Here is a 14,637-nt window from a genome sequence, read left to right as displayed (position 1 = left end):
ACAATGACAAAGGCCCAGATTTCTTAAATTCACATTATAGAATTCCAGAATGTTCCTTTTATCACTTCCATATTTCAGTGTTGCCCTTCATTATTTGGTTTCTTTCTCTCCTGCTGTATTCTCCCTACACCTCGCTCCTAACCCTCCTTTTATTAAACTGACTTAAAAAAAAAAAAAAAAAAAAACCAACTTACCCCCTTGGCTCATATAAATCTGCTAACTGAAACAAGATGTCAACTTCCATGGGTGTAACCTGACCAAACTTCTGGGCTGCCAGAGCAAATTCCTCTGTATGGAGAGAGAGAGAGAGAGAGAGAGAGAGAGAGAGAGAGAGAGAGAGAGAGAGAGAGAGAGAGAGAGAGAGAGAGAGAGAGAGAGTCAGAGAGAGCAACAGTAAGTTCATCGTTCACTCAAAGCAGTGGAGGAATGGAAATCCCAACGCGTCATCATGGAGTCATCCCACCTCTCCCCAGTTCCTTCACCCACATGGAAAAGAGGGCAGGCCACCATCCTGACACTCAAAGAAAAAGCCTGGTGCCATCTGAGGGCTCTCAATGAACAACCCTGGATGGCATTCCAACTACAGGGCAAGGAAAACGAGGAATCGTCTGGGACACTTCACCTGGCTCCTGGCACTGACACCCTGAATGCCCAAGTAAATTTTCTATGGTTTTTTTAAAATCCCATTGAAATGCTGATAATATCTTCTCTGAGTTCACAGATCACATACACCTTCATCAATATACATTTCTGGAACTCTCACACATTTTTGAGGGCCACTGACCTGCCTGCTAATTCGGCTCAAGTTCTTGTAAGAACGGAAAAGATTCAACAAACTCTGTATCTTGTCTTCATTCAAAGGCTGTCGTCAGTTTATCAAAAATTTTGTGAAGATTGCTTGCCTTAGCTTGTCTGCTCATAGGATGGAGGCCACACATCAATTAATTAACATGTATGAATGGGGCAGAAAATTCTAATATTAACTCCAGGTTGCCTTTCTCAGCCACGTTGCCTAAGACACTTGAAGCAAAAATTGTGCAATACTGTCACTCACCCTTAGTCACCTCCACGTCTTTCCTGCTGCCAGCCAGAGTGCTGTAGATCTTTCTAATGAGTTCCATGTTGTTAAGGAGTGAATTAAATCCATTAAAATAGGAGAAACTAACTTGATGGGATGTCGTGCCTCCGGCGGCCTTGGTGAGTAGAAAACAAGAATGAGAGGAAGAAAAAAAGATAAATAGGTGAAGAGATTCCAAAAGAACATATATTTAATGCTGTTTTGGAAGTAACCAGGAATGGTCCTAAGTATTTTCCTTTCAGATTAGAAATGATGCTATAAGTGATTTTTAAAAGTAACTGCAACCAATCATGGCCAGAGCTTGTACTTCCATATACAACTCCTGGAAAACTAAATAAATACATGTGTAGGATTATAACAGGATGAGTAGTCATTTACAGAGATCAAATTTCAGTTAGAAATGTTTTATAAGTTGGTTTATTTCATCTAAAGAGCAACTCTTAAGGCCTTAAACATACAAACTAGCCCACCCATGTATGTGCTCACACATGCAAAACTGGATTTTATTGGTGCACACATACTATGAGAAGTGACTAATGCAACCTTAATATCAAGACATGGCATGGCACTTAAACCACAAATCAATAGTCACTTAAGTCCTGAGACTTTACGTTGGTGGGATTGCTAAAGCACATGTATATTCTGGTAAAACTTGGAGATGCCATATGTTTAGGTGGGAGCTGAAGTTGATCAGAATTCTGATAATCAGAATTTATAAGGAAACATTTTTCTTCACTGGGGACAGGGAAACAAATAGCATGTCCTCTGTGAATGGAACTTCAGTTTAGGGTTTCAAATTCTATCCTTCCCTAACAAGACAAATATTTCTTATTAGGAAAGCACCTCTTTAATAACAGCCACATAAATCTTCACTTAGCAATCATTTAAAGTAGCTGATAGGAGAGTCAGTGGTGAGGCATGGGCCTCCAGGAAACCTGGATTCCACTGTAATGATCTTCCCTGGTGACCTAGACATCCAATGGCCAAGGCTTGGAACCACTACCCAGCATGCTGCAGGATACCCTGGAGGTCCAAGAGGTAAGGGCATCAGCTGGACACCCCTTGGGATGGGACAATCATGACACATAATGGCAGGGCTCTGCTTGTCACAAGCACCACTGCAACCCCAATGGACACCAAAAGCCAAGGAAAAATCTGAGCTTTGGAGTTTCTGGTCTACCTATGACTCCAACAAGAGGCTTGTGTGCTTGTGTGGGTGCCTGCATGCATGCATGTTTCTTTTTCCTTAAAGAAGAAACATGAAAATCAACATAGGACATATCTCAAAATGTAAGGCAAGATTAGCATGCAATCACAAATCATTTTTATCTTCCCCCTTTTTAATCAGTTAATAGAGGTAGACCCTCTGTATTACAGAATTCTACATGTGCACATGCAACCAACTGCCGAGCTTTACAAAGATTTGGGGGGGGAAATTCTATCTGCACTTACCTGTGAAGATGGTTTTCCTTGCCATTATTCCCTGAACAACACAGTGTAACAAAGATTTAAAAATACTTACACTGCATTAGATGTTACAAGCAATCTAGACATGATTTAAAGTACAAAGAAGATACATATAGGTAATATCCAAAGACGATGTCATTTTGTATAAATGGTTTGAGTATCTGCAGAATTTAGTATGCGAGAGTACCCTGGTGCACTCCTCCTGGGACACTGAGAAACAACTGTACACATTCCTAAGACTCCCTATATAATCCAGACAATCAATTAACCTATCCACTAAAATGAACCAAAACATTTTTGGTTTGTAAGGATGGCAATATAAGTGATCACATTAGAAAAATAGTAGTGTTTTAAATAGGAAAAAAAAAATCTATATAATTCTTAAGAACTGTTCTTGACTATCCCAGCTTACTTGGCTCAAATCAGGGAAAAACTGCTTCATTGGGACAATGACAACTTACAGCTACTAGACATTCTTCAACAAAAGGAGTCAGGACGTGGGGGCGGATGGTGACCATGATGTCCCGGAAGTCAATGGCGGTGACTTTCCCAGTCTTGGCACTGTCTCGCTGCACAAAGGCTTGCTTCGCATGCTCCAGCTGTATTTCCTACAGTTAGAAAAGGTCAAACAGTTATGCCTCTTACTTTCTTCCTGCAAATGGATGCTCATTTTTAAATCAGACAAAAGAAATAAGCCTACTGCTTCCTTCAAGAGAAAGAATGTTTCTCAGATCGGTGAATATAAATTGGAGAAAGTGTACTCTACTTTAAACCTTACGCCCACTGGAATCAGAGCCAGACATGGGGGCACTTGTCTGTGATCTCAGCACTTGGGAAGCAGAGGCAGCAAGACCAAGAGTCGAGAGGCGGTTCCAGACAGCACATTATGGCTCCGATATCAACCTGAGCTACATGAGAAGACCCTGTGTCTTAGTTACTGTTATAATGTCATGAAGAGGAACCATGACCAAGGTAACTCTTATAAAAGAAAGCATTTAACTGAGGGCTTGGTCATAGCTTTCGAGGGTTAGTCTAAAAGAGGCAGGCATAGAGCAGAGCAATAGCTGAGAAGCAGCTTCTCAGCCAGAGCAGTAGCTAAGAGTTTTACATCCATCCAGGCAGCAGGCAGAGAGAGAAATTGGGCCTTAGCATGGGATTTTGGACCTCAAAGCCCACCTCCAGCAACTCCTCCAAAAAAGTCACACTTTCTAATCGTTTTGAAAAGTTCCAGGAACTGGGGACCATGCATTTAAACATGTGAGCATGTGGGGGCCATTCTCACCCAAAGTACCATACCCTGTTTCAAAAAATAAGAGGAGAAGGTAGGAAAAGAGGAGGAAGATGAGGGAGAGGAGGAGGATGAGGAAAAAAATAAAAGTTAAAAGAATAAAATCAGTTTCCTTTCTTCTAGAATCTGAGATACAAAAAAAAAGAGAGAGAGAAAGAAAGAAAGAAAGAAAGAAAGAAAGAAAGAAAGAAAGAGGGGAAAGAAAGAAAGAAAGAAAGAAAGAAAGAAAGAAAGAAAGAAAGAAAGAAAGAAAGAAAGAAAGAAAGAAAAGAAAAGAAAAGAAAAGAAAAGAAAAGAAAAGAAAAGAAAAGAAAAGAAAAGAAAAGAAAAGAAAGAAGTTTGGTAGCTTCCAGGAGCTGGCCAGACCCAGCTAATGTGATGTGGATAAAAGGGAAACACACATGGGAGCAGGAGCCTCTCTCCAAAGCCAGGCAACCTTGACCGTGTGCTAAGATGCAAATGCTCGAGGGAACAACAGCGAAGGAGCACTGCTGGTGTTGGGGGCTGGTGAAGTCTGCCCTGGGCCAGTCCATCTTCCCAGTAGCTGCTGGTGATTCTCCACCCAAGGCTATGAGGGTCAAGACTGATGCCACATACAGAATGAAGTTGGGCAGTGTGTGGATCAGGAGGCAAAGCTGTGCCAATGCATTTGGATATATAACTCACATGACCAAATTCCAGAAAGAATCATGGCTCTCTATTGCTATTCCCAGGAAATAAGTTCAGGCACAAAAACCAAACATGGCCCCACTGAAGCTCACTTCTCCCCACATGGCAGAAGCATCCCTTCTGTAGAAAACATGCTATCACCCGCCTCAGGACACACAGCCTACATTCCAGAGGGGCCTCAGAAAGTTAATCTGCATGAAATTAAAAAGTATCACCAAAGGACTAGCAAGTTATTTAGACGAAATGCAGTTTCATTAGTAAGGAAGCCATCTCAGCTTTCATAACATAATGACACAGTTATGTCAACATAGATTGTCCTTATGAGTCACTGCAATTTGAAGGGACAGTCGTCCTTTCCTTGCAAGACATGGGTGAGTGTAGGAAACACGACTGATAAAATATTAATAATGTTGGATCTGGATAATGAATACAGTCATGAGTTATGCTTTCCTGTCTGGTTTTCTATAGTTTCTAACCAGCATAAATGCTGGAATGTTAAAGACTAAGTCATTAATAAGTAGGGAAATAGTCATTACCTTATTTGAAGCTTCGTCTTAGTTACGGCATCTGCCATTTTTGGTACAGTAGGACCCCAATGAAACACTCCTCATGGGCCCAATGCCCTTTATAGCCCTGAGCCTGACCTTTACTTAAGGTATCAGCCAGCCCCACCCTCAAGCGCTGCTCACTCTAAGAAAAGCAGCTGCCACAATACGTCCAAGACTTCTCACGAGCTAAGGGTTACTCTACCTCCAAATCGCCACTACCACCTGCTAGATCAAAATCTCTAAGAATATACCCTCTATGTATCTTATAAAGGCCATAAAATGAACATCACTAACCCCACTATTAATGTCCCCCACCCAGGACTCAACTCTGATCCCTTTCCTGGGTTCAGAGCTTCGTTACTGGCATGTTGGTTTCCTGGTGACATCACCTGAAAAGCTGTCGTTTTCAATTCTCTAAGTTTCCTTTCTGCCAAGTGTAAACCAGTTACCAAATTATGTTCCCTGGGCCTTTCACCGTTCACTCAAGTGCATCTCTTCCTTTTCTCTCTTCACAGCAGTGCTTCAGTGCCTCCTCAGACCTGGCTCAAATGTCTCCGTGGTCCTCGCTGTCAGTCTCTGACCACAGCAGTCCACCTTGAATGCATCAGGTCACCTTTCAAAGTCACAGATCCAGCCTCCTCCTTCCTCGGCAGACAGGTCCAATGGACTGTATTACAGACATCCATCTCCAACACAAGGTGCTCAGGGCTCTTGGGGAGTTACCCAGAGCCACATCTCTGCCATGCAGACCCTCTATTTGACTGGAAAACCCAACTTGGCCTCTGCATTAAAAATTAGTGCCCAGTCATGCGGTTCCAGACATGACCATGTTATGAGATAATATTCCACTCTACATCAGAAATAGAGTCAACATATTGGCTTTCCCTGGAAGAGCTTTTCTGCCGTGGATGAGGTGCCACGCTCTGCTTACAGTTTCAACAGCTATGCTGCTGTGGTGCTAGGTACAGCGGGCACTAATATGGTAGACATCATCAGTGGCAGGCTGTCCATAAAGCCAACTAAATAAGGATCTATTCAACAAAAAAGGAGTTGTCTATCCAAGAGACCCCAAATCAGGAGGAAGGAATTAACTGCTCAAGAACTGTCGTGAAAATGACCACAGTAGGTATTCCATTGACAGCAAAGACCATAGTAGATATTCCATTGAAAGTAAATGTGCATAGGCCCCAGACCCACCGCAAACGTTATCGAAAGCCAAGGTTATTCTCAGCAACAGCAGGGGTACCTTCAGGTATTTGCCATTTTCCTAGTTAAAACTCAAAGGACCCAAAGGCTGTCATTCCAAAATCAGCATCACACACCACCGCCAACCCATCTCCTCACGGAGCAGAAACCCAGACTACGAAGACCAGCTTGTCTGGAATGGCAAAGAGCAAGGCACATACCAAAGGCTGGGGGGGGGGGGGGGCGTGACCACACCACAGGAGAGGGGATGTGTTTGTGGTAGGAAGATATCTATGAAGGGAATATTGCCTCCTTCGCTGCCCACATAGTTTCAATTGAAAAGTTGCCAGCAGGCAAAACAAACAAACAAACAAGCCCAACAGCTCCTTTTACCCTGATGATGAGCAAATTGAAAGTTCATTTTGAATAAGTGGAGACATTAAAATTCCATGCAGAACTTGAAACTGTACCAGTGAAGTTGCCTCAGTAGGAAGACAGGGAAGGTTTGGCTATTCCTTCCACATAAACTGGATTACTAAAGACGGGGCTTGCCTCTACCCCCACCACTGAGGCAGTGTTCTGATGTGTAACCTGGGCTTACCGTACACTTACTACACAGTCCAGAATAACCTCAAATCCTCTGAATCCTCTGGCCTTTTCTTCCTGAGTCCTAGGATCTCAGGTTGTACCACTGGACCCAGTACATAGATAATAAGCATTATTTACCTTACTGCATCCAGGGAGGGAGCTGTAGTCTACCCACCAGGAGCAGCAAAGCTGGAATTCAAGCCTGGGCACCCCCTCCACCCCCAAAACACACACACCTTGCACACCCCCATGGACAAGTGCATGCTTGCTATCTGACCATGGTGTGTGGGAAGCCCTGGAGCACCCTACTGTAGGGAATTTGACTAGAAATATCCTTGACGCGGGATATAAATGTTACTCTATTTATCTATGTATTTATTCAAGACAAGGTCTCATGAAGCCCAGTCTGGGCTCAAACTTCTTTTTTTTTTTTTTTATATTAGGAAATTTTCTACTCACTCTACATACCACCAGATCCCATCTCCTACCTCCTCCCACTCCCCCAGCCCTCCCTCCTAAGCCACCCCACATCCCCACATCCCCCAAATCAAGGTCTTCCGTGGGGAGTCAGCCGAGCCCGGTACACTGAGCCTAGGGCTCAGACTTCTTGCGAAGCCAAGAAAGACCTTGAACATCCCTTCCATTTCTTCCACCTGCTGAATCCTGAGATTATGGGCATGTCCCCCTACGTCTAATTTATGTGGTGCCAAAGACTGAACCTAGGGCTGCATGACTGCTAGACAAGCCCTCTACCAAATGAGCCACATCCCTAGGCCTGTTTTGAAGTTACTCTCCATGCTCTAGATTTGGCCTCTGCCTGGGAAAACAATAAAATTCCTAAATTTCCACTAAGGCAAAAGGCAACGTGTGGAGAAAGCCTGGCTCTCCTCACCTATAGTCACGGGGACTGCAAGGTATTTCCTCCCTCACGTCTGATCCCTTCTTAGTCCTAAGAACCCTGACAGAGGAAATAAATCGGGAAGCCTGTAGGGCCAAACACACCAGCAACTCTACAATGTTAAATTCAAGAATGTGCTAGCTTTGAAATAAACGACCAGGCTTGTTACCCATGACATAGTAGTGCCTTGAATCCCTTGGCAGTGTCTCTACGGCTACTAAAGAATATCTGACACGTATGTAAGGGCCACCAAGAGGTTGGTGTTTCCCACATGTATGCCAGAAGGGACAAAGGCAGGATGGAGAACATGGACCATCACACTCACTTCCTAAGTGAAGGGAATGAGCAGCAATGGAGAAGCAATCGTTATATTAAATATTTAAAGGTGAAATGGTTGGCAGGTTAACAATCCAGGGAAGGGGCCACACTGACTCTCTGTACTTCTTTTAAAAAGTAAATCAATGGAAGAAGATACCGGGGCAGGTTACATCCCAATCCACTAGCATCTCGCATATAAAACTACAGAGAATTCAAGCAGACACCCTACACAAGCAAGTGTCACTAGTAACACTTTAACTCGGGGGGAAGGGACACCTGTCACGGCTTTCATTTTCCACTGATGGAGGGGAGTGGAAGCCCCAGTGACAGCAGAATGCAATGCACCATGACACCATACTTGAGAGAGCTCGGATGAGCCAGCTGGTGTTTCAGGCCATGGCTTTCTCACAAAATGCACACACCAAGGCCTGCTGTTTAGGTCATGCATGACAGACACTTGGTAAGTGGGAGCTCTGATCTCTGTTGAGGTGAAGGGCTTAAACACCTGTAAAGTCCTTTCTAATCCAGAACAGTGCTTCTGCTGGGTCATCGGAACCAGCCACAGGCTCAGAAAGATGGATTATATGAACATGGTAGAGAATCCTAGGAATACCTGAGCACTAGCAGGCCTGAGGTTGAGACAGTGTTTGAGTGAAGCCTTACACTAACTAACTTTGGAAATAAACATTATCTTCACTTTACAGAGAGACACTTGAAGCTTGGGATAGTTAAGCTAACTAGCTCAAAGTCACACAGCAGCTGAGCTGAGATCCACCCCGAGGACCGTATGACTCCAACACTGAGATTCTTCATGGATAGATACCTATGTTATCTTGAGGAAAATCACAGTGCGATCATAAACTGATTTGGACCCTAATAAAAAAATAAAGAATTTAGGAAAAGCTTTGACGGAGCTTTGGGAGACATCTCGTTTGGAAAGGTGACTTTAACCCACAACCCAAAACACACACACACACACACACACACACACACACACACACACGCGCGCGCGCGCGCGCGCGCGCACGATGATTTGGATGCTACAAAAAGAAAGCAGGCAGTATCTTAAAAGAATTCTTGCTTAGAATCATGGGGGAGATGGAAGAGTCCACCACAAATTAAAAATCCTTCAAGCAGAAAGAGATGCAGTGGTTGACCATGAGAAACACAGAGCGGAGAGTTTGTTAAAAACCAAAGTTACACTCTCTACAAAAGAAACCTCAAAGTACATGTAGAAGTGTAAATCTGGAAAAGTCACAACATCTGAAAGTCAGGAGAAACATAAGGTAAACTTTGGGCTGAGAGTGTGCTGTGTGTGTGTGTACATGTGTGCCTGTGCGTGCGTGCGTGCGTGCGTGTACCTGTCTGTCTGTCTGTCTTCAAACAGGGTTTTGCTATGTAGAATCTTCCTGTCTCTGGCCTGTGTGCTGGGGTAGAAGATGTGTGCTACCACAACCTCACTGGGAGTCACAATATTAACACACTGTTTGTTTTGAAAGGAAGTCTAGTTTAAAAAAAAAAAAAAGACTAGAAGAAAAGAATAGTATAGTTTCAGAAAGAGATGTGGTTATCTCTCAATACACAGATAGAGGAGGCAACAAAGATCAAACTGATACTTAAACTGAGTACAAAAAGTAAAGGCCTTAGAAGAGGCAAAACACAAACAAACAAAGCCCCAAGAGCCGGCGATGGTGGCGCACACCTTTGATCCCAGTCCTCAGGAGGCAGAGGCAGATGGATCTCTGAATTTAAGGCCAGCCTGATCTACAGAGAGAGTTCCAGGTCATCCAGGGTTGCACAGAGAAACCCTGTCTCATCCCCCTTTGTCCCCCAACCCCAAATCCAAGAAGCTGGGAAGAAGGCATGCCTCTGAGATGAGTACTCAGAATGGTATAGGCAAGGGACACATTTCCTAAATGTGACATTGGGGTTGGGGAGGTGGAGGACAGAGGGGACTGGGCCGCTGTCACCTAAGGCCCTTCTGCTTAAGCACCAGAGAATGTTTTCTGTTCCCTCTACTCTGCCACACGATGATTACTGGAACAGGCTTTCATTGCAGCAGATTCCAAATACTTCAACACACTCATTCAGATTGCTGTAGGAAAAAAAGTCTAACTCTTCAAAATTGCTACCTGTACAGAAAAAAACATGCATGGGGGCTCCACTGCTTCGCGTTGAAATCCAGGCTTCTAATAGTTCCAGGGCTGTCATTCCCTTAACAGTCCCCAATTTCCCAGTGGGCAGATTTTGAATGTAAAAACCTTTTCTCACCTCTACTCAGACATGTAAGTCTGTGCTTTGGCCTGAGAACAATCTATCATGTAAAACAACAGCAAAATGGTCTCCGAGCCAAACAGCAGATTCACTTGAGCTAAAAGCAAAGACCATTGAAAGAGAACACAAAGCAACCCAAAACCTGGCTCATTTGCACTTTTATGTTTTCAAAACTTAAAATATATCTATATATAATTTTAATAAAACTGAGTCAAGAAAACTAAAAAACTGTAGTGGTAGAAAACTGTAGACAAAATGAAGGTGACCGCTTATAAAAACAAAGAATAAAATGTATAAGGAATGTATAAGTACCCCCTAAATTTTCATAATTTTATGCTGATTTGAAAATAATCTGAATTAAGGTAAGGATATACAGATGTGCGTGTGTGTGTGTGTGTGTGTGTGTGTGTGTGTGTGTGTGTGTGTGTACGTGTGTGTACATGCCTGTGAATATGCTGGTGCAGAAGCCAGAGGATGATGTCAGGTGCCTGGCTCTACATTCCCTACTTATTCCTCTCTCGTTGAACCTGTACCTAGGCTGACAGCCAGCGAGCTCTCTTGATCCTCCTGTCTCCACCTGCTACAACGTCGGGGTTCCAGGCACATGCACAGCTACACACAGCTTTCCACACATGTGCTGGGATGTGAATTCAGACTGTCATCCTTGTACATGCTTATCCACTGAGCTGTATCTCCAGCTCCAAGATCTACAGTTTAAAATGGGGTAAGAAAGGAACTGAGCAATGACTAGGCAGGGTGAAGGCATTTCCATCCTTCACACTTTCCCATAATTCACATATTCTGCCATGTGGTCAGATTTCAAGAGTTCACGGTGAAATTCTGGCCTCGTTTCTTGGGTTGGACCTTCAATAAGAGCCCTCAGAAGAAAGTCATGTGATTCTCTACACATTCGGCAACGCCGTGATGGAAAACAAGTCCGGTGCGACTCTATGTTTCCTTGTTCTTCTGATTTCCTGCTAAGTTTCTCAGTGGCAAAGAGCTGGGGAGATGCCAGATGAAGTGTTGACTCTCAGCAGGGTGTTACTGTAAAAGCCAGCTCAAACTGTTCAACAGGAAGGCAGGCTGACCAACCCTGGGCACAATAGTACAGTGAACCTTGATTTCCTTTGTCCCAAACGTAGAAAGTGTATGAAAAATGGAATCTAACCATCCGAGTGACATGGATGCCAAACAATTTACCTTCGAAGAGCTGGGGTAGACAATGTCAACTTACTGCACTCCATATTTGTCTCTGAAACACTAGGGTCATTTCATTGATAAACCAGTACCAACATGCATTACATAGTCTGTCAGGACCAATTTATAATCGATATGAATAGATTCACATGCCACAGACACAAACACTGATGTGGTCTCCGGCTACTAAAGACTTACGGCCTTGATACTTCCATTAGCCCTAATGGCAAGTTGGGGGCAAAGGGGAAATACAAATGGCTTGGGCTACTCTAGCCCACAGAAGGATTTGTTAGATGGCCACTAACCTGTTTGAACCATTTGGACTTCATGCAGCTCTGCAAATGGTCATTTTCCATTAGCATCTGCAACCCCTTATTAATAGCAAACCTTGAGAATTTGCCGTTGCCATGGGTGAAACCATGTTAGGTTTGGTGAAGGCAACAGAGAGCCATTTCTTTTTCAACAGAAGTGGACTTTTGTGTTGGCACTTTTGTGTTAAAGCAGGATACCATGACAGACAATGCAGTCAACCCTAAGTAATGATTCTCTAGGAAGCCGAGGCCACAGATAACTACTAACAGCAGAGAGTCCCTGGCTGATCTGGAAGCAGCAGACTTGGAAGCACTCTTAGGCTTGGAAAGCGAACAACCAAAGATCCATTTCTATACAGAAGGAAAAAAAAAAAACTTTAGCTGCTCTATATAGTAGGTCTGATCTGGGTGAAATCCGCAAGCTAAAATAATGAGTAATCTGACTTAATAATAACAACCAACACCTAAAAGCATCCATGTGCATATGTTCTGGCGTCTGACAGATATGATCTAAGCACAGGGACCCTAACCAATGTGATGGTCGGTCTCGGCACAGACACAGCGCTGCCTCCTCCAGTCTGCTTCCTGCTCTATCAACTAAAGTTTGTGTCTCTTGAATACCATCACCCTCATCTGACAAAACAAAAGGCCCTGAATAAAACAAGTAAGTACTCATGTGTCTGGAGTTAGGTGATCTCTTTCTTAAGCTCTACTTGGTAAGAGGGTATGAGATGACTTCCAGACCCATGCCCTCTCAAGTCAGCTAGCCCATCTCTTGATTAATGGAATCTCGGCCTCAAAATCTGCCTCCTCTACCCATTCAGGGCAGCTGATTTTCTGATGTGCCTTCTAAAGCAATAAAAGGCAGGTCCTTATAGATACAGAATACTTTCCCTGCTCCATAAAATGGGGAACAGAATTCCTTCAAAAAGCCCCAATCTATATAGGTGGGAGTTCCTTCTTAATTCCCAACAACTAAGAAGGCAACGCACACTGAATGTGTGAACAGCTTTCTTGTAGAACCCAGGACCACCAGCCCAGGGATGGCACCCCCTACAATGAGCTGGGCTCTCCCCCATCGATCACTAATTAAGAAAATGCCTTACTGGCCTGATCTTCTGGAAGCATTTTCTCAGTTGAGGTTCCCTCCTCTCAGATGACTACAGCTGGCATGTAACTAGTGAACACACTCACTTAGGTATTTCAGAAGCTGTCTGTACCCGGCAACAAGCCCACAGAAGAAAAACAAGAGGCCTGAAGTAGGGGGCTCAAAGCTCAACCCGCCTGGAGACAGGCGTTCAAAGGAAGTACACAAAACATCCGAAATGGGGAAAAGTGACCCAGTGTAGACCTCAAACCCAGCACTGATGGGAAGCCTATCTCGATTCCTCAACTCCTTCTTTCTTTTGGGTCTGGAGTTGGGTCTAAAGCAAAGTCCTGTGGTGGTATTATGTTCCCCAAAATATTATGTACCTTAATAAACTTATCTGGGGTCAGAGAACAGAAAAGCCACTAGTTAGGCAGTGATAGCATACGCCTTCAATCCTAGCATTCCAGAGATAGAAATCCCTCTGGGATCTCTGTGAGTTCAAGGCCACATTGGAAACAGCCAGGCATGGACACATGCCTTTAATCACAGAAAGCCAGCCTTTAATCCCAGAGAATGGTGGTAGAAAGCAGAAAGATATATATATATATATATATATGGCGTGAGGACCAGAAACTAGAAGCATTTTGGCTGGTTAAGCATTTGGCTGGTTAAGCATGTGGCTGGTTAAGCATTCAGCTGGTTAAGCTTTCAGGCTTTGAAGCAGCACAGTTCAGCTGGGATTCATTCTGGATGAGGACTTAGAGGCCTCCAGTCTGAAGAGACAAGACCAGCTGAGGATCCGGCGAGGTGAGATAGCTGTGGCTTGTTCTGTCTCTCTGATCTACCAGCATTCACCCCAATAACTGGCCTCAGGTTTGATTTTATTAGTAAGAGCCTTTAAGATTCATGCTACAAAGTCCTTGTCAATATCATTAGGTCCATTCTGGCTCCAAAGGCCAAATCATCCCTTGCATGACACTGTGGGATGCTCCCACTAACCATGAGGGATCAGAGTTAAGTTTAGGCAAATGCCTAAAAGCTGCAGCTGAAACCAGAATTCGTAACTCCTGAATCATCTAATCCTGGACTCAGGCTGCCCACTTCTTAAGGAAGGCCAAGAAGCAACCGTGAGGAGTTTCCAGTTGACTGGCCGCGACATAATTGACACTGGCTTGAAAGGGGCAACTCGAGCATCCTTACTATATTGCTAACGTCCCATTAAAACTAAAAATTAATTAGGCTGGGTTCCACAAAGTCCATTTGAGGCATCTGTGTCAAACAGCATACGCCTCCTCCCATGTGCCAATGTCCTGTGTAAACAGCAACAAAAAACTACCTCACATTCCATTCCCCACCTGGGTCACTGAACTAGGTTTATGTTCCCATAGACATTACAATGTTTAACAAGAAAAATGAAAAGCCAGGAGTAAGGTATCTTGTCCTTGGTTTTTGCTCTTTTTTTGGGGGGGGGGTGCGGGGGGGAGGTTGTAATTGAGAAAGGGTCTCACTCTGTATGCCAGCCTAGCCTTGAACCTGCAGCAAGCAATCTTTCTGTCTCAGCCTCCTGAGTGCTGAGACTACAGGTGTGATCCACCAGGCCTGGTTCAAAATATCTTTGAAGCTTTGTAAGGACAATGACAGCAAACTTAAAAGCTTGTCCAATTCTGTGTGGGTGACAGTATTATTAAAAGTCTAAACAAGGGTCAGGGAGATGACCCAGTCAATA

General features: G+C 43.9%; 1 protein-coding gene across 2 annotated transcripts in view; it reads right to left on the bottom strand.

Annotated features, from left to right (window-relative positions):
* The window catches only part of Slc25a13 (solute carrier family 25 member 13), a 180,164-nt gene that overhangs the window by 74,688 nt on the left and 90,839 nt on the right, over nt 1–14,637 (bottom strand). For both annotated transcript variants that reach the window (XM_028869835.2, XM_028869837.2), the window contains exons 6-8: nt 3,007–3,153; nt 1,055–1,193; nt 195–288 (exon numbers count right to left, since the gene is read on the bottom strand). In XM_028869835.2, the coding sequence (XP_028725668.1) occupies nt 195–288; nt 1,055–1,193; nt 3,007–3,153 (380 nt within the window). The remainder of the gene's footprint in view (nt 1–194; nt 289–1,054; nt 1,194–3,006; nt 3,154–14,637) is intronic.

The sequence above is a fragment of the Peromyscus leucopus genome, chromosome 3, assembly GCF_004664715.2.
Source record: "Peromyscus leucopus breed LL Stock chromosome 3, UCI_PerLeu_2.1, whole genome shotgun sequence".
In the NCBI taxonomy this organism is placed as follows: domain Eukaryota; kingdom Metazoa; phylum Chordata; class Mammalia; order Rodentia; family Cricetidae; genus Peromyscus; species Peromyscus leucopus.
Note: the sequence above shows the minus strand (reverse complement) of the source record. Positions and strands in the feature narration are given on the sequence as shown.